The sequence below is a fragment of the Rhea pennata genome, chromosome 7, assembly GCF_028389875.1.
Source record: "Rhea pennata isolate bPtePen1 chromosome 7, bPtePen1.pri, whole genome shotgun sequence".
Taxonomy (NCBI): domain Eukaryota; kingdom Metazoa; phylum Chordata; class Aves; order Rheiformes; family Rheidae; genus Rhea; species Rhea pennata.
This window is the reverse complement of record NC_084669.1, coordinates 8,721,180-8,746,995: the sequence shown is the minus strand read 5'-3', so window position 1 is coordinate 8,746,995 and position 25,816 is coordinate 8,721,180. Positions and strand designations below refer to the sequence as shown.

The 25,816-nt window shown below is 33.6% G+C and overlaps 1 protein-coding gene across 10 annotated transcripts in view; it reads left to right on the top strand.

Annotated features, from left to right (window-relative positions):
- ATRNL1 (attractin like 1) overlaps positions 1-25,816 on the top strand; it is a 510,466-nt gene that overhangs the window by 225,722 nt on the left and 258,928 nt on the right. The window contains exon 26 of one of the 10 annotated variants that reach the window (XM_062580026.1): positions 2,038-2,134. The exons of the other annotated variants lie outside the window; for them this stretch is intronic. Within the exon in view, the coding sequence (XP_062436010.1) occupies positions 2,038-2,097 (60 nt within the window). The 3' untranslated portion in view covers positions 2,098-2,134. Of the gene's footprint in view, positions 1-2,037; positions 2,135-25,816 lie in introns of those variants that run through there. 10 annotated transcript variants of the gene reach the window in all.

Here is a 25,816-nt window from a genome sequence, read left to right as displayed (position 1 = left end):
AAATAGTGATGAAAGCAAAATAAAGAACCAGGGTAGATGGACAGGGAGCTAAAAATAAAGAGATTTCAGTAACAGATGACATGATTGCTCACGATACATGTGCACTTTGATATTCTGCCAAAGTTGCTCATCTGATTACCTTTTTGGGAATGACAGAATACAAGCATTTAGTTTGTATTATAGAAAACAGTCAGAAATTCAGATTTGTATTTGATATAGGATTGTTTCTTATAGCTCGTTAAATTACATGAAAAGATGTTTTTGACATTTCTCAATTCAAAAGTAAATAGAGTTTTTGCTTCAGAGTTAGAAATATTGTTTGAAAAGCAACTCCATTAAGTGAAGGGATGCAAAATTATATAAAAACTGAAATAAATGGGACAACAGCAGAAAGTTAAAGATTTGCCTCCTGGGATTTCCTTTCAATACTAGGTTCTTAAACTGAACTTCATTCTACTTTTCAACACATTAGGTACCATTATTAAAAATTATATGCCTTAGGTGCATTATTACAGGTATATCTGTTAAAAGTGTACTTAATGCGCTAAATAAAGGAGATAAAAAGTATTATCCAAATGTGGACTGTTACAGTAATTATGATTACCTTTTTCTTTCTGATACAATCAAATATAATAGCAGAAACTTAAAAGTTTTTGCTTTGGAAAATTAACCCTCTTCACTATCTGTAATTTATTTCCTTGTAGTTCCAAAACAACTTGTGTCGAGAAGAAAACATAAGGCTGTGATATACCACAAAAACTTAAACAATGTGCTCAAATCAAATATAGCATTTTCCAAAATGAATCTCAAAAATCTCCAAATGTATTGCTAAAATTAGATGGTGTTTTCTGATGATTAGATTATACCTATATTTCTTTAACACCTAATGACGGAGCTTTTAAAATTTGTCTTAAAATATATTGGAGTAACTGTTATTCCTCAGGAAGCAGAAGCACTGTTAATAGTTCAGCTGATGATTTAAGGGAACCAAAACACCTAATTAAGAGATAATTAGTCCTTAGTGATGCATAGTTTTAATTGGCGTATAATTTGAATGTCTGAGATAAGAACTGCCATAACTGATGTGCCAATTGTATAGGGTTTTCTTTTGCAAACAGACAAAGGCACCATCTACTAGTAGCTGTATAATACAGTAGAGATGTATAGATACAATATCTTCAAATAAAAATTATCTCCCCGTGATGTTGAGCAAGTAGATATTGATATTTTTTTGTGTAATTTTCATTTCCCTTAACTAAAATTTACTTAATTAAGTACATATAACATTCAGGATGTTTCAGAAAATACTGCTCAGATAGCTTCTGTTTGTTCTGGACTTTTGATTAGCTATAGGAAAGTAAATCAATTGCTCATCTTGGGATTTTGTTGGGGGCAGATGAGAGGGTATAGAAAACTTCTTTTAAATTATCTTTGAAGTTTTTTTTTTTCTTGTTATTAAGATTCTCCCTGAGGAAAGCATCCATGCCTTGTTGAACCATAGAAGCCTAGAAAGGTCGAATGAAGCGGCTTCCACACAGACTAATTTAAAAAGTAAACGTTTGACTCATAGGGAATCAGAAGGGAAATAGGAAGATGGGAGTAGGGAGTTGATATTTTCTTCCTATTTCTCATGGCTATCTGTTCTGGAAACCTTAATTGCCCATTCTTTTTTTACAGATAAGTATGTAGGGTTTCTGTTTCTCAGATTTATGCTAAATTTGTTTTTTTTTGTTGTTGTTTTTTTGGGGTTTTTTGCCAGACTAGATCAAATCCAATTTTTTCAACATTTTGTATTAAGCAAAATTTTAGTGGCCAAAATCAACTTGAAAATTCCAACATAAGGTGTTTGTGAAATAGGCTTATTGGGACCCCAATATCTGCTGAGTAATGGTGGCAATCTTATCAGTCTCACCAATGTAATGGGGCCACAAAACTGGCAGGAATTTCGAATTTTCAAGTTAGAGTAGCTTCAGCTTTCCTAAGGTCTTTCAAGTGCAGATGTTTTCACTGATCAGACTGCTCTGAACTGTCACTCAGACCTACAAGATATCTGGAACAACTGGATCCCCCGTCCAAAAACACACTAGAGCTCAGTAGTAATCTACATCATAGGATTGTCCCTCAGCAGCTACCAGTGGTCACTTGTTCCATGACTTGAAGGCCCTAAGTCTCACCGCCTGACACTGAACCTGCAAGGTATGTAGTGGCTAACTGTCTCTAATCCTGATGATAGTCTCTAGCCTTAGACAGTTTCCAACAATGACCAGAAATAAGGGTCTAGCTTTTGTTTAGGACTTCAGAGCTTAATTCTTCAGGCTGTGGCAAACTAACTAGAAACTCTGGGGGTGCTTACAGCTGAGTTTGCTTCAGCTGTGAAACTCCCAGCTTTCCAAAAGCACTGAAACTTCAAAAGTTGAGGGAGTTCATCTGGAGGAGCTCCTCTAGAGCCATCAATGTCCTTGGCAACAGTTTCTAGGAATCATACCTTACATTAAGCAAATGTTCAGACTTAAGAATGTTTCTTGTAGTGAATCAGCATTTCCATCAGAAATGCTAAACCCTAATATGTAGGAATTACTGTAGTCAACAGTGTGGAAAATAATGCAGATCAGGAGTTAAACTTTGTATATGCTATTAGAAGAAAATCCCTCAGAACTGAAAGTAATTTTGATCTTTGGGGCTACTTCTTAGGTATTTTTGTTGTGCTAAGGTCATTTATGTAGACCTTTACCTTTTGCCAAGCTGGGGTGTTAATCTTATAACCATATGGCCGATGTATTTATAATGAAAGAACAGAATGAAAATATTAATCAGTGAGGCCCCTGGGTCTGCAAACAATTCCTGATTGAATTCCTGTTGAACTTTCATATGCCTTGAGCTGAACTTACCAATGTGTGAAGATGTGGGGAAGTCAAAGGCCACAAATGTCATTCCTGAGGAACAACCAAAGAACAGCATAGGACTGGGCAAAATCACAAAATTTTTATTTAGAAAGACCATCTCAGACTTGCAAACTTAAGTGGGCAGATACTGGGGAGCTGTTGTGCTCTTTGTCAGAACAAATTCTCACTCCTTTAGATTGTGCAAAAGGATGTTAGGGCTGTCAACCTGTTTGTTTTCATTATGAAATGTTGATTGTTTTTATTATGAAATGTTTTAAGGACTTTTAAATTGTCTTAACGGTGTCATTTTCATAATCTCTCGAGTGCTTTGTTGTCATGAAACTGATTGCATGTATTTTGAAGAAACAGTAAAGAAATAGCTACTCTGTATTAGACAAACATTGTATGCCTTCAGAGAAGTAATATAAAAAACTATGAAGCACAGATATCCAGATAATCATATTAAACAGGAGAGCAAAGAGCCTACAGGACATCTGCTTTTTTAAAAATCTGGCTATAAGTACATTAGTTATTTGCCATTAGTTTTTCATGTAAGCATTTGATGTCATTGCTGGCTTGGTGTTATGTCTCAGAGATGATAAATCTAGAAGGGATTACTGTGATCATATAATCTGAAATGAGACATAAACCAAAGCATAGGCTTTCACAAATTAATGGCTGTTTTAACTAGAACATATATTTCAGAAAAAGATCCAGTCTTGGCTTAAGTATTTCTAGAAATGGGAAACACTCAACTCTTGCTAAATAGTTCTGACTGTTAATTATTGACACTGTTTAAAAATATGTGCCTCATTTTAGGTGTAGCTTTCCATGCACTAGTCTTGAAATACAATTTCTGTGCTAGCAAGAAGAGCTTCATGCTGTACAGGATATACTGTTGCTATAAATACTTATCATGTACTCCATCACCTTTTATTCATTTTTCTGCAGTCTTACTGTCATTCTTGTGGCTTCTTTCTGAACCCTCAAGTATTTCAGTATCCCTTGGGAACTGTGGATGCCAGAATTGGATATGCTTTTCCAGGAGTGATTACATCTGTTTCAGATGCAGAGGTAATGATGTGCTTGAGGGGGCAGAAAAAGAGTGCTTCACAGCAGCTCCCCTATGGGCCAGGCTATGCTGCTGAAGGAATCTTAGCAACCTTAACACCTCCTTTCCTGCTCTTTTTCTTGTGACTCAAGCCCAGGCTTTTCCTTACATTCAGTGTTTTCTTCTTTTATGCAATCCAGGGTTACCTTAGCCCTTTGGCCACAGTATTCCACTGGGAATTTAAGATGACTGAGTCCCAAATAGAGTCTTTGAGTATAATCTTCATTTTTGATCTCATATTTATGTCCTCATAGGTGATTTTATTATTTTTATCTTATCCTTCTGTTCAGCTGGCTTGGTATAACTGACTTAGGATTTTCACTTTCTTCCCTTACACTTCCCTCAGCTTGCCATATAAAAAAGTATTGATAATTATTTTTCTCTTTTCCATTATTAAAAAAGAACTTCATAATAAAAGACAACGAGGACAAGAATCTCATAGTGCCTTGCAAGACCCCATTAAAAACGCATTTGTACAACTGTGAATCTCTATTTGCAGGTATTAAGTTTAATATGTGCCATGTTGAATTTGTATTATTCTAGTTCCTCAAAATCATGCAGAGCAGATAATGCACTCTTTGGATGTATAAACTTGAAAATATTAAGAAGGAGTGTAAGTTCTGTTATTTTTGTACTACTATGTATATTGTTGGGAGTGGTCGAGGAAATGTACCGTGTAGTTTGGGGAGTACTAATCCACTATGAAAACATCAGAAATCTACTGGTATAGCATACCCATTTTGACCACATATATTCTTTAAGTTAATAAAATGATTTTATAGAGCAATATGTTCTACAAAATTTGTCATTCTATTCCTACATTGTTATTTACCATTCTTGAACTTGATTGATGATTTTTCCAATTTTTCAGTCTGTTACACATTAAACATATCTTATACAAAATGGGAAAGGTGAACTTTTTGTATGAATTTCTTTCCTTTTTTTTCTTCTTGTTTCATGAGGTTCAGATTATAGTTTCTTGGCTACTTTTGCTTTGGTTGTTTTTGTTATTCATTACTGTGACAAGAAAAATATGCAAGACTGACATTGTTACAGATTGCACTCATTTTAAATAGCCATATTAACTTAGCAGTCCAGGTAGTGAAAAACCATTCAAGCTGTCAGATATTCTCAAATGAGTGAAATAAAAGCTGTTGAATGTATATGGAAACATCATCATTATTCCTTTGTCTTGTAATAACATCTTTTTGCAGGCTTCAAATTGTTTTCATTTAAGGTAATTTTATTTTTATTTTGTTCCTAATGACAGTGTCTGAAAAATTCTCTGCTGTGTGCATATCATATGAATATTCTATTTGAGTGTCCAGTTTTCTACCCACCTCATGGTCCATAATTTCAGTTCTGTCTCTCCAGTTTGGCTGCCAGGGTGGTGCAAGAAACTATGTCAAAAGCCTAGCCTAAAGTCAAGGTAAACACTGCATTCACAATTCTCCTCTTGTCCACCAAATCAGTCATCTCACGATAGAAAGCAGCCATGTTAGTGATCTATGAATCTGTTATTTTTCCTTGACAAATTGATGTTGGCTGTTGCCAGTCACCTGCTTGTTCTTCATCTGCCTCAACATGGCTTTTAAGTGCTGCATAATTTTCATAGGCAATGAGTTGAAGATGACTGGCTTGTGGTTCCCTATATCCACCTCCCTTGTCCTTATTGAAGATGAGTAGTGCCTCTACTCTCTTCCACTTTCTGTACATTTTTTTTTTTTTTGCATTTGCATTTGCATTTGCATTTGAGCTTGGTTAGGGGTTTTCATTTAGCCGAGCAGGCCTGACATGCTTGCTTGATGAAATATGGATCAAAATGGAACAATGTTGTACCTTGGGGATTTTACCCTCCAAGATCAACCAACTCTACTGGATCCCTTTGCCCTTCAGAGCAGTCTCCCACAGGATTCTGCCTACCAGTTCCCTGAACAAGCTGAAGTATCACTGATGTCCACATGGATGAGCAGCAATGGGTGAGAGCTAAATCAGCCTCAACACTCTCTCTGCAACATCCTGGAAGCAGTCTTCAAGGCAGTATGCACTTAGTCTTACCTCGGTCTGGGGTCAAGGCACAATTAGGATGTCATGCAAGTCTAAGTGCTGGAAAATGTTTCATGTCCCACAATTTAATGTAGGCATATTCTTGCCTATAGGGCTGTTCATCTAAGAAATTACTGTAGAACCCCATCCAAAAATTAATCAGATAGAGAGAGCAGTATACACTTCAATGGCATAATTAGTATTTTTTAAAATAAAAAAGAAAGAAGGAAAGGGAGTGTGTGTATGTGACTCCAGCCCAGGCTTTTCCTTACATTCAGTGTTTTCTTCTTCTATGCAATCCAGGGTTACCTTAGCCCTTTGGCCACAGTATTCCACTGGGAATAATCTTCCTTAGCCTTCAAAGTTAGGGAATAATTACTATGCAGTAAACTATGAGCTCAGTGAATTTAAAGGAGACGTTAAAATCATCCCTCAACTTCAGTGCTTGCTTGTCCAAAGTCCTTCCCTTCAAATCTTGAGATTATTATTTAAAATAATAAGTTGCATAATATTAAATGCAAAATAATTTAATTTGATATTTCTTCAGCTGCTTAGCCTTTGAGCTACATATTTTATCTTTTAATATGCCTTCTTGAAGCTATAAGTATTACTTACGTGGCATCTGGATAGCCTCCTTTTCTTGTAAGAGAAAAGGAGCTCTGGCTTTTGTAGACACAAATTCTAAAAATAATAAAAACTGTGAACAGTGTTTTCTGACAGAAAAGGGTAGTTTTAAATTTTATCCTTTCAGAGCTTAATTTTTCCCTTTTAGAGTTACCATCCTTGTGAATACTTCTTTCAAAACCTTAAGTTGCATATTGTGTCTGGATATGTGAATTAACATGTAATGTTGGAAAACGATATGATCAGATGTCTCTCTCCAAAGAATGCTTCTGAAGCTTGTTACTTTAACCGCGAAGGGAACTGTGTACCATTTGTAATTGCAAAGCCACAGCCATTATACTGACCGTAACATATGGAGTGTTTTCAAATTTCTTTTCTACTATTAACCTTTCCTGTATAGCATAATCACTATTGTTATTTAACTCATTTTTTCCCCGCCATTCTGGTGATTATTTAAATATATATTACAGTGATAAAAACTTACAAGGGTTGTGTGTACACAGTAGAGATTGGGAAGAATACAGATGAAGTGCATTTCTTCAGTACTTTCTACTAATGAAAAAGGGGGAACTATAAAGCAGCATTGAAACCGAAGTATAAGGGTGGAAACTACAACTTTTTCTTGTTACTCATATCTTACAGAGTTGGTGGGGAGGTATCGATGGAGCAAGTGATTATAAAGTGTATATTTAAAAAGTTTGAAAGGAATTTTTAGGGTCCACTTCCTCACTGGGGATTTATTCTTGCAAGTCATTAACATGAGTGTGTTGTAACTGTATGACCTCGTTTGTGCCAAAGTGAAGGCATTTAGTGGCATTCTTTGAAATGCTTGTGTCAGCTCTTCAGTCAGCAAAAGGTGTACTTTGTGTACTAAGTAGCAGGTATATTAGCACTTACGTGGTTAAGTCCCATGCACATCAGTAAAAACAGATTTTTTCCTTAGCTGTTGCTTTCTCTTTAGGTATTAGAAAAAAGAAAAAGCTATTTAATTCACATCATACCTGTAATAACTACTGTAAGCAGATAATGCATTTTTTGTAAAATGATTACACTGATTTTTCTAAACTAATAACACTTCATTTATATTCTGTGAGTATTAACCACAGAACTTCATTTGTTTTGAAAATCCATTTTAAAGCTGTATTCATCTGTGGTAAGGCTGGTAGTGGTAAAAAAAAAAAATCAATTGCAGCTTTATTATTTGCAAAGTAATCAATTCAATTCTCCATTCTAACTAGAAGAGGCATCCTGAAGAGCTGGCAAAAATTACACTAAACTGATATGCTTGGATCTTGTCTTTGTTTCATTGTAAAGACTGATACTCATCTCTTCTCATCCAATTTACTTGAATTTTATTTAGAGTTCATATAAATAAGGGTTACTTGAAAGCATCTTGCACATAGATATAAGTCATCCTTTATTTCTTTTTATTGTTTGTCTTATTTTGTCTTATGTTGTCTCTTCTTATAAACTGGATGTATTTAAATGCTATGTTCATCTTCTGTGTTAATTATTGTGAGCTGGGCAGTATCTCAAATTATCTGTTTAAAGTAAGTTTAGAAGAGAAGCCTATTGTCATTTTTCAGTCCTTAGTTTTCACACTACTAAGCATTATTCTGTCCAAGATATAATTCAATTATTAATGTTTTAACATTTTTACTGTTTTATTTATTTTTTTTTTTACTGTTGCCCTATTTTTTACTGATGTGTATAGTGATTTATAAAAAGTGAAAAACTACAAGTTTTATGTGCTGGGCTCAAAAGTCTTGCAAATACACATGGTACATTAAGATACAGTTATTAGCGGTCTTCTGAAATCTTAATAGCATAGGCTTTAGGCTGAGAGGGACCTTTTCCACCATGAAGATAATGTTACTTGTTGCAGGCAAACATGTTTTCATAAACTCATCAAGCTGTTTTAAAAACAGATTTCCTTACTATTTGAGTTTAGAATATTTTCACAAAAGTTTCTTTATCTCCAGCCCAATGTAGTCATTCAGTTTATACATATTTGTCATTTTCTGTGGCTTTGGTAGCTCTTTATTCATGCTACTATTGTATTAGTGTATTAGTAATCGTATACCCTATCAGCCTGTGATTTGCCCAGTTAAACAAGCTCTATTCTTTACTTTTGGTAAGATTCATTTTCTGTTCCCCTCCCAGCCATCCTAGTGGTTCGTCACCTCCCATCTGAATCCATCTTTGAACAGAGTGACAGTATAGTATACGCTTATTAGTCTGCCAAGACATCATTTTGCAGTTAGAAGATTAAATTGCATACTAACATTATTATCTTTACAATTTCTGTTACTCTATTAAGACTCCTCATGTTCCATTTGTGATTTTCTTTGTGCTTGATTTGTGCTTTGGTGTCATAGTTTGAGGAAATTGCTTTTTTTGTGATTAATCTACACCTGTTACTGTAACCAAATGGAAAAGAACCAGCACTTCCGATAAAATGTTTTAACAGCATAAGCATTTAACATGGAAAAAATAAACAAACTGATCTAATTTGAGATGACATTTTTGAATGATGTTGAAGTACAATAGAATTTAATCTGTTCAATCAATGAAAATCAGTGTCCATAATTACAATGTGTAGACTTCCTTATTTTACTTCACCAATGTGAATTTACACTCCTGAATTTATAAATTCTTAATCAGGTCATTAAATATAATTTCATCTGTGGGATGCTTTCACATACATTTTCGTTCACGTTGAGTAGAAACTTGAGTTTTTACTCAAGTTCACTTGCATGTTCCCTCTCTTTGCATGAATACTGAATTGCTTGGGCCTCATTCATTGTGAATGAACAGCTTATTTTCTTTCTTTTAACAAGATATTCTACTACTTAAGTTCTTGTTCTTATTTTTTAAACTAGTTTTCTTAACATTTAAATGTTAACTTTTATTTAACCTAGGTTACTATGTTGAGATAAGCAAATTATGGAGAAGGGGTCCTTTCTATCTCAGTATTTCAAATTAAATTGACAAATATACAAGATGCAGTAGTGATGACTTGCTTTACAATAATATGATAGCAGCTGTGAGATCAACTATTTTCTCCATCAGAAGGAGCAGACTGGTTACTGGTACATCATTTCAATAAGATTTCATGAGTTTGTAGAGGTAATATAATTCAATGTGATTTTAAAGACTTTCAAAACTTAAAATATAGAGAAAGCAAGATGCTATTCTTATTATCATACTAAGTAATATATTTAAAAAATTCCATGGTTAAGCCCACACTTCTTGTATTAGTATTGTTCAAAAGGAAACTCTGGATACAAAGTGAAGAACAAATGAAAATGAAAACAAAGAAAACAGGATTAGTTACTTTAAGAATAGTGTTTTATATTAAGCAGTCCTTTTGCTCTACTCAGATTTTGCTGCTTTCACCTTGAGAGTTCAGAGAATAGAAAAAGTTGGTAAGAGGTCTAGAAAAAATGATTTGAGGAAATACTGAAATGCTTTCTCTTATTAATCTGGTGATGGAAGGATTTAAGGGGTGATATTTAGGTAAAGATGTCTGTCTGAGGATGGGGGAGAGAGGATAAGAAAGGGCTAGAAGTAGTAGTGGTCCGAGATACCAATAAGTGATATTTAGGTTAGATAAGCTAATAGGAAAGGTTATGTAGGTAGTTTCTGAAATCTCTAAAATTAATGGTTTTTAAAAGAAATTATATAGCCATCTATCTAGATAGGGTTGATGCTTCTTTGGTGAAGCAGACACGTCCCATCTGCTGTACTTACTGTGGTTTTATGATGTTTTCTGTGATACCATTTTCTTGCTATTCCATGGTTTTTTCCTCTTATGATGAGATACTTTATAACAACAAAAGTGAAATAATTCCCCGGAAGTGAAATGCTCATCTTAACAAATGAATGAAATCAGCTTTCTCATGATACGACATCCACATGCCTTGCTAGTTGTTTTTAGACCCCTGTTGAGGGAAGATATTAATGCAGATGAAAAGTGTTTATATTTGTCTTTGAAGCTGAGAAGGACCCACAATTAATAAAAAGCTGCTTTGAATTAAGCAGTGATTACTGGAAAGCAGTCAATGGGCCTGGAATAAACAAAATTAGATTAGTCCTTTTTCAGTTTGGGGAATTTTGCTTGAATGTTTTAAAACTAAATGAAATTGGTCTTTTACCAATTTATTCTTCTTTCACTGCTAGTTTGCTGACACTTAGAACCTTTTGCTCCACAGGAAATGGTAATACAATTGATATAATGCATACTCTTTAATTGAGTTGACTTTTTTGCCCAGCCACTTAGGGATGGATAAATTGCTACAACCTCCTCTTCTGAAAGCTTTTTATCTTTTGTTTTCTGGGATAAAAAGAAAGTATGAAAAAAATGCATTGAGAATTGGTTTAATTCATCATTGAATTTTATGTTTGGACTGAGTGCTTTGAAGTCTGAGTCCTATGAAATATTTTAGAAATTAATCAGTGTTTATTGTTATATTTATTTCTTGTTTAATCATGTAGGTAAGGTAAGTTTTCGTATTCAGGTTGCACCACTACTGGTAGAATGTAGCTGCGTGTTACGAACTTTCCAACAGTGAAATTAACTACTATGACTTGAAGACACTGTTAAAGAGAATATTTTTCTTAACCTCATAAGGCACATACTAACAATTTTGTTGTAACAGGTAGTTGATTGGCAGACACAATCTGAATGACATTTTATTATTAAGTAGAGGTTAACTGAAGTTCACAGAGTGATTATTTAATGAAATAAATACAACAGGAAACATGATTTTCAGCCAAATTGGTATTTCTAGTTGGCCATATAATTGCTAGTGTCCTGCCACCTCCTTCACTAGTATCTTACCTGCTTCTCAAGTTGTGTAAGAGACTGTACCTTTAATAGCTGAGTAGGTTTTTAAAGTTATCTAGAAGTTTTGATGCTCATTTTCTGGAAATTTTTACAGGTTGGGGCATGTGGATTCTGTGGATATCTGTAGAAATATCAGCCTTTAATTACCTTTGATTTTATCCTATAAAAGAATAGGTCCTCTCCAGCTATTACAAAAAAAATTAAAGGGGCTTCTTTACCTGAAGACATTTTCCAAATGAGGGTGAGAGTGAAGCCAGATACTAAGCAAGCATAAAGAGGAAAAAGATCATTTATTAGTGAAAACTTTTTATTCCCAAAGCACATCAAAGAAAGGGGGAGAAAAGGAGAAGGAGAGAATAGATGTAGTGTTCCCATTGGGTAAGTTCTTACAATCACTTTATCAATTTCATGTCCTAAAGTCATACAGTTCTGAGTTGTGGAGAGGACACTCATTTATCCACTTGCACAATGGATCACCACCATTTGCTTTGTAGATTTGCCACAGGAGTTTTTGAGAGCTTTGTGGGGTTGTGTGCTATGAAATGGGTGTAAAATACCTTATGTAGTGCCTTTGAATAGACACTTTCCAAAGTTCTTTGAGATCAAGAAAATAGATGATGTTATTTTTGATATAATTATGAGTGATTGGCAACAAGCTTAAGTAAATGTAATTTAGAATGTTAATTAGGCTGTACTTTTATTATCGTTTCAGATATTTCAAGTGTAAAGGCGTGTAGACTCATGAGTTCTGTGCTGCAAAGTAGTCAGAATCATTTATCAGCACTTCATAGTCATCAAGGAAGCTTGCAAAGTTAAGCTTAACCAATTTTAATTCTATGTTCTACTTCCAAATTACTATAATAATACAGTTCCAGATTTCTCTACACATTATTTCCATCAATAAAGCATTTCACAATTCAGAAGGAGAAATAACGAAAGAAGTTTCAGTACTCATCAGTCATTTAGTTTAATGTCTTCCAAAATTTGGGTCTCTTTAGTCTTCTTGTGTGTTGGGGGTGGGGGTGGGGTGGAACAAGTAATTTAGAAGTTTAATTATTTTTTTTCCTTTGAATCGTCCCTTTTCTCTACAAACACAATGTTGGTAATTGCTCTGATTTTAGCATCATTACCCTGCTTGTAGTTACATACCTGCTTTTTCTAATCTGATAATAACCATATGTAAAACTCTCCTGAAGAAATCAAAGTATATTTGTATTGCATGCTAGGAGTTTTTCCGTCTTATTTCTTGATGTCTGTGATCTGAACCTCTTTTATCACATCACAGGTCTGTCTTTATCATTTTCCTGCTCTCAAATAAGCCTTTTTCTGTTCCCAGGGTATTGGTAGTTTCACCTTCTTTGTATCCACTTTCCTTAAGATGTTCTGCAGTCACAGAAGCAATGAGGAAGCAAGCATGGGCATTCAGTTATGGAGTGTCGTTTATTAGTACTATGGAATTCATATGAATATCTGGAACGCAGTACTACTTAAAGAGTACAAGCCGTGAATTAAAACTGTATTGTGATGGGTTTATAAACAGAGAACAAAAGGAAGTTAATTCCTTGTTCTCAGATTTCTTCTATGTCATGAAATCCAGAATGGGCTTCTGAAGCTGCCATACAAAGTGGTGGTTGTCATGTATCACTGTTCAAGGTTGTGGCAAGTGCGTCTTTGATAGTAGGAGCAGTAGTCTGTTCTCTTTTGGCTTCTGTAGGATTATTGTTGGATCCCTGGGTTTTTCCATTTCCCTTCCTTAATTTTCTTTTTCATCCTCTTTATATTTGTGTGGAAATACTTGTTTGTCATGCAAACCTTCTAATTCAGTTTTATAAAACATTGCTGTATGTATTAAGCCCAGTCTGGGAAAAGCTTTAGCTTTGGAATTGCTCAGATGTTATCTTTTGTTGATTTAGGATTATTTTTTTATACCTGGTAGGTAGCTTCTTTTCATTTCTCTTACTTCTTCAGTATTCCTGTGTCAAAGAAAAGATCTTCCTGTGGTTGGGGACTGAACAGCCTGAGTATTGCATGTGGTTTACTCACAAATTGTTTTATATCTATGCTCTTCATTTTTTTTAATCAGCTAAACAAGATCTATTATCTTTTATAAAAGAATGAGTGTAGTTATTATAAAAATGGTATCAAGTGTTATTGGTCTTTTTATTCTCTCAGGAAAAAGATAGGAAGTGTTTGTTTAGTTAGGAAAAGCTAAACTGCATATGTTAGGAAGTTTACAGGACATTTTGAGGCACTTTTAGAAGTCACTTTCATTCTGACCTTGTCTGAGACAAGAAAAATTAGCTTCACATGACATTAAAATTTAATTTAAGGGTTAAAGCTATTTTTCCTCATCGCACAGCCATAACAATTTGCTGCAAAGCAGCATCAGTCTTCTGTAGTAGGAAATTACTACTCTTCCTTTCACCGGAAATAGATTTCATTTAATCACACAGCAGAATTTATGCCTAAAACTGATTTTTCACAAGTACCACATCAGTTTTCAATTCTGAGATATTTCACTGTGAGAAGTATATGTTGTTACAATCCCATTTTTCAAAGATTAAATTTAAATTTGTCCATTTTGATTGTTGCATAATGTTTTGGATTTTAGTGGATGCATTCTCTTGGTTATTTTTACATGAGAGATGAATGCTACTTACAAATATTTCCTGACTGATGGTGAAACCTTTATACCCATACGAAGCTTTCAGCAGATTAAAATTTGAAGACAGTCAAGAAATGTCAACAGGGTAATGCCATTTTTTTTTCCTTTTGGAATCATCTGTACAACACAGATTTTGTTCTGTAATGTTGTCACTAAAATATCCATCTATTTTATTGTGTCATCAAATGACAATGAAATACTATGGAGGGAAAAAAAAAAAAAAAAAAAAAAAAAAAAAAAAAAAAAAACCTTGTTATAGCCTCTCCAGCTGTCCGTTACACCTATGCCACTTTTCTGATAAAATCCTTCACTCTTTTATTTTATTTTCAATGAATAAAACAGTTATTTTCAAAGTGCTAGAAATATATTGCAGATAAATGTGTCATTGCTCTAGGGAAAAGTATTTTGCCAAATAGTAAGCAAAATAATGAAAGAAATAATGTCCCTAAGCATCAAATGCTTTAATACATTTAGAAAAAATATAGAAACTGAAAAAAACCCCATATTTTTACATACAGTACATATTTGTGTAGAAATATTTTGTAATTTTTTCATATCACAGAGGCAGAGTTTCTTGTCATGAGTTTTGAGTGTTATCATTGCAATTTTTAATTTTTAGTGAATACTGCAAAATAATAATAAAAATTAAATTACTAGATTAAAAATCTTAATTGTCTTTTGTAGTTTTAGCATGAATACAGCTATTAAGTAACAATTGTCAATAACAAGTGAGTTTATCCAGACTTCTATTTATGAAAATGAAAATATATTTATGAAAATTAGATACAGCTTTTCATAGCTTAGGTTTTACTGTTCACCTGTCTTGAAATAAAACCAGTAAATGCAATATTGTGAGAAAAACATTAGCAATTTGGGATATGTCAGTATTGTTTTTCAAAGTGTCTTTTCACTGTACTTTCACATAGTAGTAGTATGAGAAGATCACACAAGTGAAAGATCACAGATTTCTGCAAGGTCGCTATGAATAACTTGCTGAAGATGTTGAAGTTTAAGCGTATTCTGCAACAGCTTCCTGCATCGTCCAGAGGGAGCAAGGGCCTGGGAGAGGCTCCTCTGCTGCCTCTTGATAAGCAGGAAGGCCTTCCGGTGAGCAGCAAGATCGGGAGCACCCACCTCATCTCAGAGAGTTCCCAAGGGGTTTGTTTCAGTGACAAGCCTCTGAGAAGTACTTCTGTCTCCCAACTCCTTGCTCTCTGATTTTGAATAGTCACAGCTAAGTCATTCCTGTCCAATATTTTCAAACCAGTCTGAGGAAATTTTTGAGTCAATGCATATGATCTCATGAGTAGCTGTCATAAATAGAAATTAGCAAGTGGGTTATGCACTGTGATGGTAAACCTACTTACATATTGTCATGATTCAGTGACATGCCATTATTCCAGGTGCTGTGGCTGGCATCTGAGCTGCACTTTGTGTTTTGTCGGTGTATTCCAACAGGATTAAGTACAAAATCTTTGGATACAATTTTGGCTGTGAATTTTAATACTTGTAAATTTATAAAAGGCCAGTGGGTATAAAAGTATTATGTACTATCATGCCATGTACCATAGTACCATTCTACCGTCACATAAGGGGGAGTGCCTCATGTTTTTTCCAGAGACTGTTAACAAATAGGAGTGTTCAGAGTTGAAACAATACGTGCGTTGTTTGGGAATATCTTTTGATATTTTGTGGATTGATCTAGGAGTAGATAGTGAAGGTAAGTATTTAGCGTATGTTGAAACCTTGTATATGCAAAATCTATGATGAGATTAGGTAAAGCACTGTGATCCAGAAGCATCTGTTATTTGCTAATGTGATAAGCAGCAGGTCTCTGAAGTCTGTGTTTTCCATTATCTTTCACTCCAAAGATTATATTTACTTGTGAGATCCATACTTTTCTTCTTTCTTTGAATTCTGAGAAGCAGAAAGCAGAGCTTGTTTGGGCTTTATATGATAAGTTCTATCTGTCTATAAATGCCACAGGTATCGTTCCAATAGCAGTGTAGGAATCGAAAACTACAGGGTATTACCATCATGAAAACAAGACGACTTTTGCTGTTGCATTCATGACAGTGAGACATTCAGCTACAGATGAATAGCTTTTCCCTTTCTGTGTCATTCTTTTCTAAATACAGTGGATCATTTTAACTGTAAGAATTTTCTTAATTCTTGAACCATTTTTTAGCTAAAGGTGGGCATCTGGAAACTTGTCCATTTCAGGTGAATGTGAATGTTTGGTGATTGTTCTATAAGATAAAGTTAGAACTGAGATAAAGTCTTAATTGTTCACCATTGTATGAAAAAGGTTTGAAAACCTTTTGAATAGGTTTTTGCAAATTAATCTTCCTGCAAATTGGGCTACAAGAACAGGTTAGGCCTTTGGGCCACTGGTCTATTATGTTTCAAAAAGCCCTCTATTTTATAATCATTTGAATGATTCTCAATAGTTTGTTAATTGCTTTTATTCTTATTTAAACTTGAAGGTATTTTGTCTTTGTTTTATTCTTAGTTCTTTTTCCTTCACAAATTTCCACTCATGAAAAATTAAATACTATTAAATGAAATATTTTGGAGAATAAAGTTTGAAGTTATATTTTATGTCTACATTATGAAAAATGTATATTTCAAACATTAAGAGACTGGATTTTTAAAGAACAGTGGTTGTAGCTGTATGTTTCACAGGGATAAGCCCATGACAGCAGCCTGATTTATAAAATATGTTAAAAGGAGAACATTTGTAGCTCAATTACTTTATAAAGAAAGATATTTTTTGACATGCTAGAAAAATATGCTATTGAATTGACATGGATTCCTGAGTAAGACTTTATTTTATTAGCATATGTTTTTATGCTTCCTAACACCTTCCAGTTCTATCCTTGAAAGAACAAAAAATGAAAAAAGGATCTTAAACAATAGTAACTTCAGAAACTGAAGTCCTCAAGTACTTTATATTCTTATGCAATAGTCTGCTAATCAACATTTATACATCACAGCTAAAATTGAATTAAATTAAGATTGAAACTAAATTACAAGGTCCTGAGTAAATTGGATTTGGTAATTCACTATTAAGTCAATCTGCAACTGATGTCATAATTTAGATTTGCTTCTTATGTGAGAATGATGCCAAGAATTATTCTTCACTCTGCGATTTCAATTTGTGAGCACAAATAGTAATCTGCTTTTGCTAATGATCAGACTTGAAGTACAAAACAAGTAACTGGCCAGATGTTAATAATGGATGTGTTAAGAGGCCATTACAGGTTTATCAGCTAGTCTTTCCTTGAAGATGTAAGACAAGGTTGGGACTCATTGGCTTTCAAGAGTGATCTGAGTAACAGATATATTATGATTTGGCCATATAAAACGGGGAAGAATCAAGGTGCAGAAGAAATGTTGTAGAAGCTACACTTAGCTATGTTTGTAATTGCTAGGTTTTTTATATGTTAAACCTTCTCTTTTGAGCTTTAAGGAATATTTAGCTTTGACCACTAAACTGTTTATAGTTAATCACCCTCATTTCTGAAACATGGCTAATTTTCAGATTATATGTGAAATTATTTTTATGATAGATGTTGGAGGATGCAGTCCATATTAACTTTTTTTTTTCATTTTATTTGTTCTTGTTAGAAATATATTGCATTTTTTGTAATCTTAGGAAGCAATGGTTTGACACATGATTTCCTACTCTCAGACATAAATCAGGATACTCTTTTGTTAGATGAAAGCATAGCTTGCATAAATATACTCTATTTATGAAATATCTTGCATATTTAAGGGCGTCTTGTAATATACCATACTACTATAAGATGTTCTTCCCAGCTAGAACAATGGTCTTGGGCACAAAGCCACACAGTTGGGCAAAATAGTGGCATAATTTTATGGTTTGATAATGACATCATTAGCACAGGCTATTATCATATTACATTTTTATGGATACTTATATTTTAAACTAGCTCTATTGTATGACATGTAAGTACAGCATTGGAACTGTCTTCAAAAATAAAAGGGTAATTTCTTTTGCAATGAGTTAAATGTTGTAACATTTACATACTATTAACTTTATTCTGTATAAAACAGTGAGCTTCTCCTTTAGATGTTTCACTGAAATATATGGAACCCAAGAATTTTGAATCTGAAATAGGTTTTGAGGTATAAGATGTTTCTTGACCAATCTAGTATGACTCTTACTCCCAAGCAGAAGGATGAAAGGTCTTATCTTGGCCAGTCTGAGAGAGTTTTTCATTCTGCTAATCTGATATAGCTGCTGATGCTCTGGAAATTATATAAAAGTCGGTTCCTGATAGTACTGGAACTCAAGTCTAGCCTAATTTCTACATGTTTATCTGTTTACAGACTACAGCCTCATCTTCTGATTTAAGTCTTACTCACAGACTTCTAACTCCAGAACCTGTGATGCTACATCTCCAATTTGCAATTTAAATGTAATAGAAAATCTTCTACTCCCCAGGGCACAAGCCTTGTTATGACAGTTAAATTCAGAGGCAAAGTTTTCTGACTGAATTTCTATTCTTTAGTAGATCAGTCACTGAGTATTGATGAACAAGTACTAGGGTCTGTAGAGAAATAAACACTCATACTGCAGACCCTTAAAATCCTGGCTTCCTCAATACTTTAGCAAATTTTTGGTAAGCCCTTTTAGTGTCACAGCTTCTCTTTACTACAAAATCTTGTCTTCTGGTTCTCATCTTCTGAAGCTGCCAGTGAGTGTCCATTGCATAGTGTTTCACACTCATCTTCAAGTCACTGCCACTCCCTAGGTTTTTTCCAATCTCTTATCTGGCAATTTGGAGCCTATTTTTACTACTCTCAGAATGCTATATAAGTGTTGGTTCTTACTTTTAACTACTTGTGCTAAAGTAGTTGTGTTAGAATATTATTTTTGAATTGCTGTTGATCAACAAATAAGTGAATTTTGTTTGTTCCATGTTGCTAGCAGTGAGTTAGTGGAAATGCAGAACCTCTGCTAGCAGTTTGTGACTATCTCAGTTCATTTTGTCTTCACATTTGGCTTCTGATCCCCAGTGTGTAATTTACAGTCTCTACTGTATCCAGAAAACAAAATGTAATTTGGAGTTTAGTATTAAGACATACACAGATTAACACTAATGCATCACAATCACCAGCTGAGTATTACAAATTCAAGACACAATGTACAGTGCAGCAACTAAGCTCGGGCTAAAAGGGTAAAAATGCTGTGAAATTTTATTTTGTTAGATTATACGTTTGCTTTTTCTTTCTTTGAGAAGATGCAGTGTGTAGTTTTGATCAGATTTTAAAGTCATCTTGTTATCCATTTAAAGTTACCTTTTCCAAAGTACACTTTGGAAAGTTACTTAAACTGTCTCATTTTTGAAACTTTTTGGGCAGTTTGTACTTTAAAATAGAAAATTATAGCTGAGATAAATGGTGTTGAAAACATGGGAAGTGTATTAAGATTTTGGGTTGATCTGAGAGCTGAAACTTTACTTTCAAATTAAACAGAATCCTTACGTTCAAAAACCAACATCTTTAAAAGATATGTCAAATGAAATATTGATGCATAATAAATTAGTATAGAAAACAGATCAGAAGATACCAGCATTCAATAAAGAAATAGTTGACCTGAAATTTTATTTGAGTTCTGGTATCTATGATTTCTGTCAAACTTCTAAATTGCAGTACAATGAATATTTTGAGACCTTGAAGAATCACTAAAATTTGTAGACAAAATTTTAATCAATAAGACTCAAAAGAAAATAATGATAACTTCCTCCTTTAAGTTTAAGAAGATAGAATCAGAAATGTTATGGTAGAATTGGGGTTTACTGTTAAGATGTTTTTGTCCTTGGCACTATGATTTTGTTTAATCACAAAGCAAAAGTTAATGAATGATAATTAACGTTAATAAACAAGTATACATAAAAATGAAAACAGAATATTAGTTTGTGTTTTATGTAGCTTTGACTAACAGAAAAGATACAATGTTCTATGATAATAGATCATTGATTTTTAATTTTGTAAAACCTAAAATCTCTCTTTTAAGTAGGTTAATTTTTGAAAAGGTATTAAGCAGAATTGAATAATTTATTTTTCTTTTAAAAATAAAAATACTTTTATTTTAAAAATAAGAATAGAAATGTGTCAGTTAAGAATGAATGAGCTTATTTTTTTCAAGATCATTATAAACTGTAAATCTTTAATGCCTTAGGCTTGTTGTTGTATATTAGCTATTTGTGGTGGTTTTTTTCTTTTTTTTCTTTTTTTTTCTTTTTTTTTTTTTTCAAAATTGAAGGTCATATTTGAAAGACTAAAAATCAAGAAAGCAAGATCTTGGACTGCTATGGAAAAAATAAATCCTTTTTCAGAGAATTTGTAATGTAAATATATGACAAAAAAACTAGAGATGTGAAAATACCCAGTTTCTCCCAGTCCCATGCTGATCAGCGTGGTGGACAGTGATCATTGCACACAAGCAATACATTTCTTAGAATTTCTCATTTCTAACATTCCTTCTGAGTGCTAAAATATGTGTTCCAAATACTTTACCTTTTAGACATTTCAGTATTTAAGCTAAGTGAGGCTCTCCTGCCATAAGAATGAAATTTTTGGTCTGGTTTCAAAGTATTTATGTTTTTGGTATGCCAATACACCATATACAGATTTCCCTTCAATTTTAACTTGGCCATAATTTATCAATATTCTCCTTTGCAAGAAAGAATATTGTGTATGTGTACACATATGAAGACTGTCAATAGAAAAGCAGGCATAGTGAGTTATCTCTTCTGCTTTTTTTTAATGTAGTCATTCATTTCTATTGCTTTATTTGAATTGATCCATTCTCAAATGTGTGTGTGTGTGTTTGTTTTTCTTTAACCTGTCTTTAAGCTGGCACAAGACATTTTAAGATGCTGGATGATGGAATTAACTTTGGTTTGTAAAAAAGATACGTTTCACCTAAGTCTGATCCAGTACAAAAACAGATATGTAAAGGGATTTTTTTTCCCCCTGCATTATATTTAATTTTAAAAACTGATTGAATGAAAGATGTATAAAGTACCGGGAATTAGTTGTGCAAATGGTTTAAAATTCTATGGCTATGACTTTCTTGAACATACTGGTGTCTGCCACTGCATTTTGTATTCAACACCCTTTTTTGGATTCTAATGTAATAGGTTCATGAAAGTTTATGCTAGCAATAGCCTTATTAATAGATTTTCTGGTAGATCTAGTTGTAGAGATATTGATAGCAGGGACGTTTCAAGCAACCCATGTGTATAGGTGAGTAGCATATACCAATCTATATTATTTTTCATTACCATTCTGTATTGAATTTTGCAGCTATTGAATTTCTGAATTAAGTACAAACAATTTTAATAATGTAGTTAAGATTTTATGCATACTACGAGTCAGGAGATACAAAGATAGCCTTACTACAGCAATTTCAATTCTCTTATTTTTCGTAGTATCTCTCAGGATATTTTATTTTTATGGCTATTTTTATTCCCATGTAAGATTTTAACTTGAATGCTAGCAAATACAACTTCTGTCTGAGTTCTAGCGTGATTGTTCTATACATTTTAGTACTAACTAAGCAGCATATGGGGTGCCTTTCAATGTAGGAGACTGAACTTGATCATCATATTGTTCCCCACAGTCCTATTTTCTGATGTCTCATAAGTCTGAATGTCCTCTGTGTAAAATTAGTGATGCCATCATATTGACATAATTCACATAAAATTCTGTATTGCATAAGACTGAACTTTAATAAATCCATAACAAAGGAACAGAAAAAGGGGTCAAAAGGATGCCATCAGATTTGTGCTCTCAATTGAGTGTCATAAAATGTGATCTGTGATCCATCTTGTCTTATTAACAAAAACAAATTTAGCTGTTCAGTTGAGTTGAAATTAAATGAATACTATTTTAGAAAGATAGACTCAGTGAGGAAATATGATTTCAAAATGAGATATTTCAGGTCAAAAATCCTTAAAGTGTACTTTACACATTATAAGCATTAGTGTTTTAGCAATAGCATTTTACGGTAAATATATTAAATTGTATCATAAAAGTTCATTGTCATTGCCAGAATCAGGACATTTTGTCGGTTTTGGTAAAAACAAGCTTGGAGTGATGACTCCCTTTCTATCAAAATCTCAGTTGATAATCTTTTTTCATTCAAGGTATCAGTAGATATGCACAAGAATTATCTTATGAAACTGCTTTGAAATTAGTAATAAATATAGGCGTAATGAGTATAATACATGGAAAATTTTTTACGTATGTGTTGAATTAATTTCTTTGTTTCTTTATATTAACACTTTTAATTTTGATGTGTCTGCATGTGTCAGTTTTGAACAAATGGCGAGAAAATTACATCGCTCAAAAATCCTTTTTCTGTCTTACCACCTGTTCCTGACACAGGAGTCTAATAACATAAGCTTACAGCCTGTGAGGAGGAAAAAAATCATGAGTAATCACAGAAGCACAGACTCATTGAGGTTGGAGGGCACCCCTGGAGATGGTGTAGTCCAAAACCCTGCACACCACAGTGTCAAGATAGAGCAGGTTGCTCAGGAGCATGTCTAGTCAGGTTTTGAATATCTCCGGAGATGGAGACTCCATACACTTTTAGGCAACCTGTTCTAGTGTTCAACCACTCTCAAAGTAAAATTTTTTTTCTTATGTTTAAATGAAATTTCTTGCATTTTTGTTTGATTTGATTTAGATTCAGATTTAAGAATGCAAGTGGTGTATACAACAATTTGACCTACCGTTTTTTAAAATGGTTACTGAAAATATATATGCAATGAAAAATGCTCATTTGTGAAAATGTCTATAAGCTTTGAATATGGTCACATGGTTTATTTTCATCGGAACTGTTTCCCAACAGGATAATTCAAGACTTCAGTAAACAACATAAATCAGTATTAAGCCCTCTACAGATGCATAAAATAATTATAAAACAAACTCACTTGCAGCTAGATAGCAATTAAAATAAAGTATTCCTTCTCAGAAATCATAAATTTAAAAGAACTAGAGAAGATTCTGTATAAACATATATCTTTGTGAAAACTAGCAAGTTCTCGTGTAGACTAAGAAGTGTGATATACTGATATGATCTTAGGAAATTCTGCAAACATTTGGGAGAAAAGATTGAATTTATTGCATTTAGTGGAAAATATCTTAGAGACTACTGCAAAATTCTTGTCCCAGAAAGTGCGCTGAAAATCTTCCTTGGAATCCTCTGAAGATATCTAATACATACAGCTGTTTACAAGCAAGATACCTTAAAAATTTGTACATGAGAAAGTCCATCCTGTAGGAATTAGACATTATGATTTTAATTCTTAGAGCCAGTCAGGATTGTCCATTGAGGTATTGAGTTCTTTGGGGATGGCATTGTTTTTTGTTATTTGTTACTCAGTGCTCTACTCAGTGAAACTTTCGCAAAAGTCTTGGCAGGCTTTTTGCATATGATTTTGCAGGAAAGATCTTGGGGAAAAATGCTTCTTCTATTTCTAAAACTTCCCAGGAAAGTAAGTCACTGAACAGGTAACCCCAAAAGCAAAGCTTCATTTTTCTGCCTTTAGTTGGTACGAAGTATTCAACATAAGAAAGAAAAAACCACCATCTATGTCTTAACAGTTCAGGGCAGCATTATACTTACGGAGGTCCCTTCAAAGTATTTTTCTTTACTCTCTCAAAGCATAAAGTACCCTAGCAGAAGAATAATGTGATTATTTTCTTTGGATCTGAATTTTGTTAAAGCTGTTCTACTGATCTCTTCAGTTGCATATACCTGATCAAACAATTAGTGTTTCTGGAAAATATACTTGGGAAAGTATAGGTTTTAAAAAGTAAGAATAAAAAGAACTCTAGTGCTGACAAATGGGAATATTTTTTTCCCTTCTAAAGGGTTAAAACATTTAAAACAGAGTAGGCAGGACTAAGTTCATCGTTATGATCACAGAGCTCCTGTTCAGATTCTGCTTTACTTGTGAGGCATTTACATTAATTAAGTGACTTGCCATTTGTCCATAAGGTGGAAGCAACCCATTCTAAACTGTGAAGGTGGCCTTCAGGATCACAATTCTCAGTGAATACATATCTTAAATATTACACTCCCATTTGTACATTTCAGTTGTGGTTCTTTCATTAAAAACATCTTGATTTCACAGAAATTACCATTGCTAGTACATATCAGTGTAGTCCATTTTATTATTACCAAAATGCTACTGGGGTAGCAGCTCATCTTAGAGGATGTTTTCTAGCAAAAATTTTACAGTGGAGCAAGTATCTGTTCCTGTCTTTGGTTTACATCTCTCTGAATCCATCTGAAAGCTAATTATTCTTCTGGTTTTCTCCAGCCATTTCTGCATTTTTCTTAAATAACATCGAACAAGCATTATAAATTTCTGTCTGTCTTTTAAAAATTACCGTCCTGGATCTGACAACATATTAGTCAGCAGTATGATATGTGATATATCAATGATATATCACCCTGGCTCTACAGATTGTATTACTAGGTTGAGTAAAATCTAAGCTGTCAATTGCTCTACTTTTTTTCAAATTCGTTATAACTTCAAATGTAATAGAAGTTTCAAATGAGGGATAAAAATTAAATGAAAGAGAATGAAAATAACATACCAAAATTGAATCATAATGTGTTCTGTTAATCCTTATCATGTACTTCTCATTTTAGCTTGAAAAAGTCTTAGTTGTCAGTTTCTGGATTTTTGATCACCTCTGAAGAAGAGCATTAAACTAGTTTTCTTCCTTATGTGTGATATATTTTCTTTGTTAGTAGGCTGGGGTTTTTTTGGTTAAAAAAACACTTTATTTCAAGTAATTCATATTTTCACATTAGTGTGATCTGCTGTTCAAGTCAAATCAGTTGTATTTTTTTTCCTCGTATCGTTTTAGGTTGTGTATCCTAAATCATAAAGCTTTGTATGTGTCCTGTTTTATCTTCACTCTCATACATACACATATGATTGATTCACATACCCTATTTTGTGTACCTCACTTTTCCTATTTCTGATTATAAGTGTGGATCTTTTGTAACAAGCAGAAATAATGTTAAAGCTGATTGACATTTTCCTTCTACAGTTTGATGAGGCTTCTGTGTCTTCTTTTTTCATCATTTTGCAATGATGCTAAAAAAAATTCGTCTGGATGCACATAATTTTGAAAAAGCCGCTCTGCATAAACTGCCTTCCTGACTTATCTTATGGCTAGCTATAGCCTTTCATGAGAGACAGGGCTAAGCATTTCAATAGCCGTGCGCCATTAATTTTAATGCAGTCAGCGTTCACCTCTGGAGAAAAAAATGAGACTTTTTTTTACTCCTGAATTTATTCTGTGATAGTGCTGATTATAGGACGAACAAAATTCAAGTATTTGTTTTATGAATACTTGCTAGAATACAGAGTCCTTTCTCTTTTCAGAAATTTACAGGGATACAATATGCTCACTATGGCTTCTGCTCTCATTGTAGTAGCATTTCTGCATCAAGGAATTAAAGCCTCTGTCTGTCTTGGTCTTATCGATAGCTGAGCAGGGGGAGGGGGAGCTGCATCAATAAATTTCTCTGAATGAGGATGATTCCTTTTGGTTGTTTTACAGATTAGGGAGAC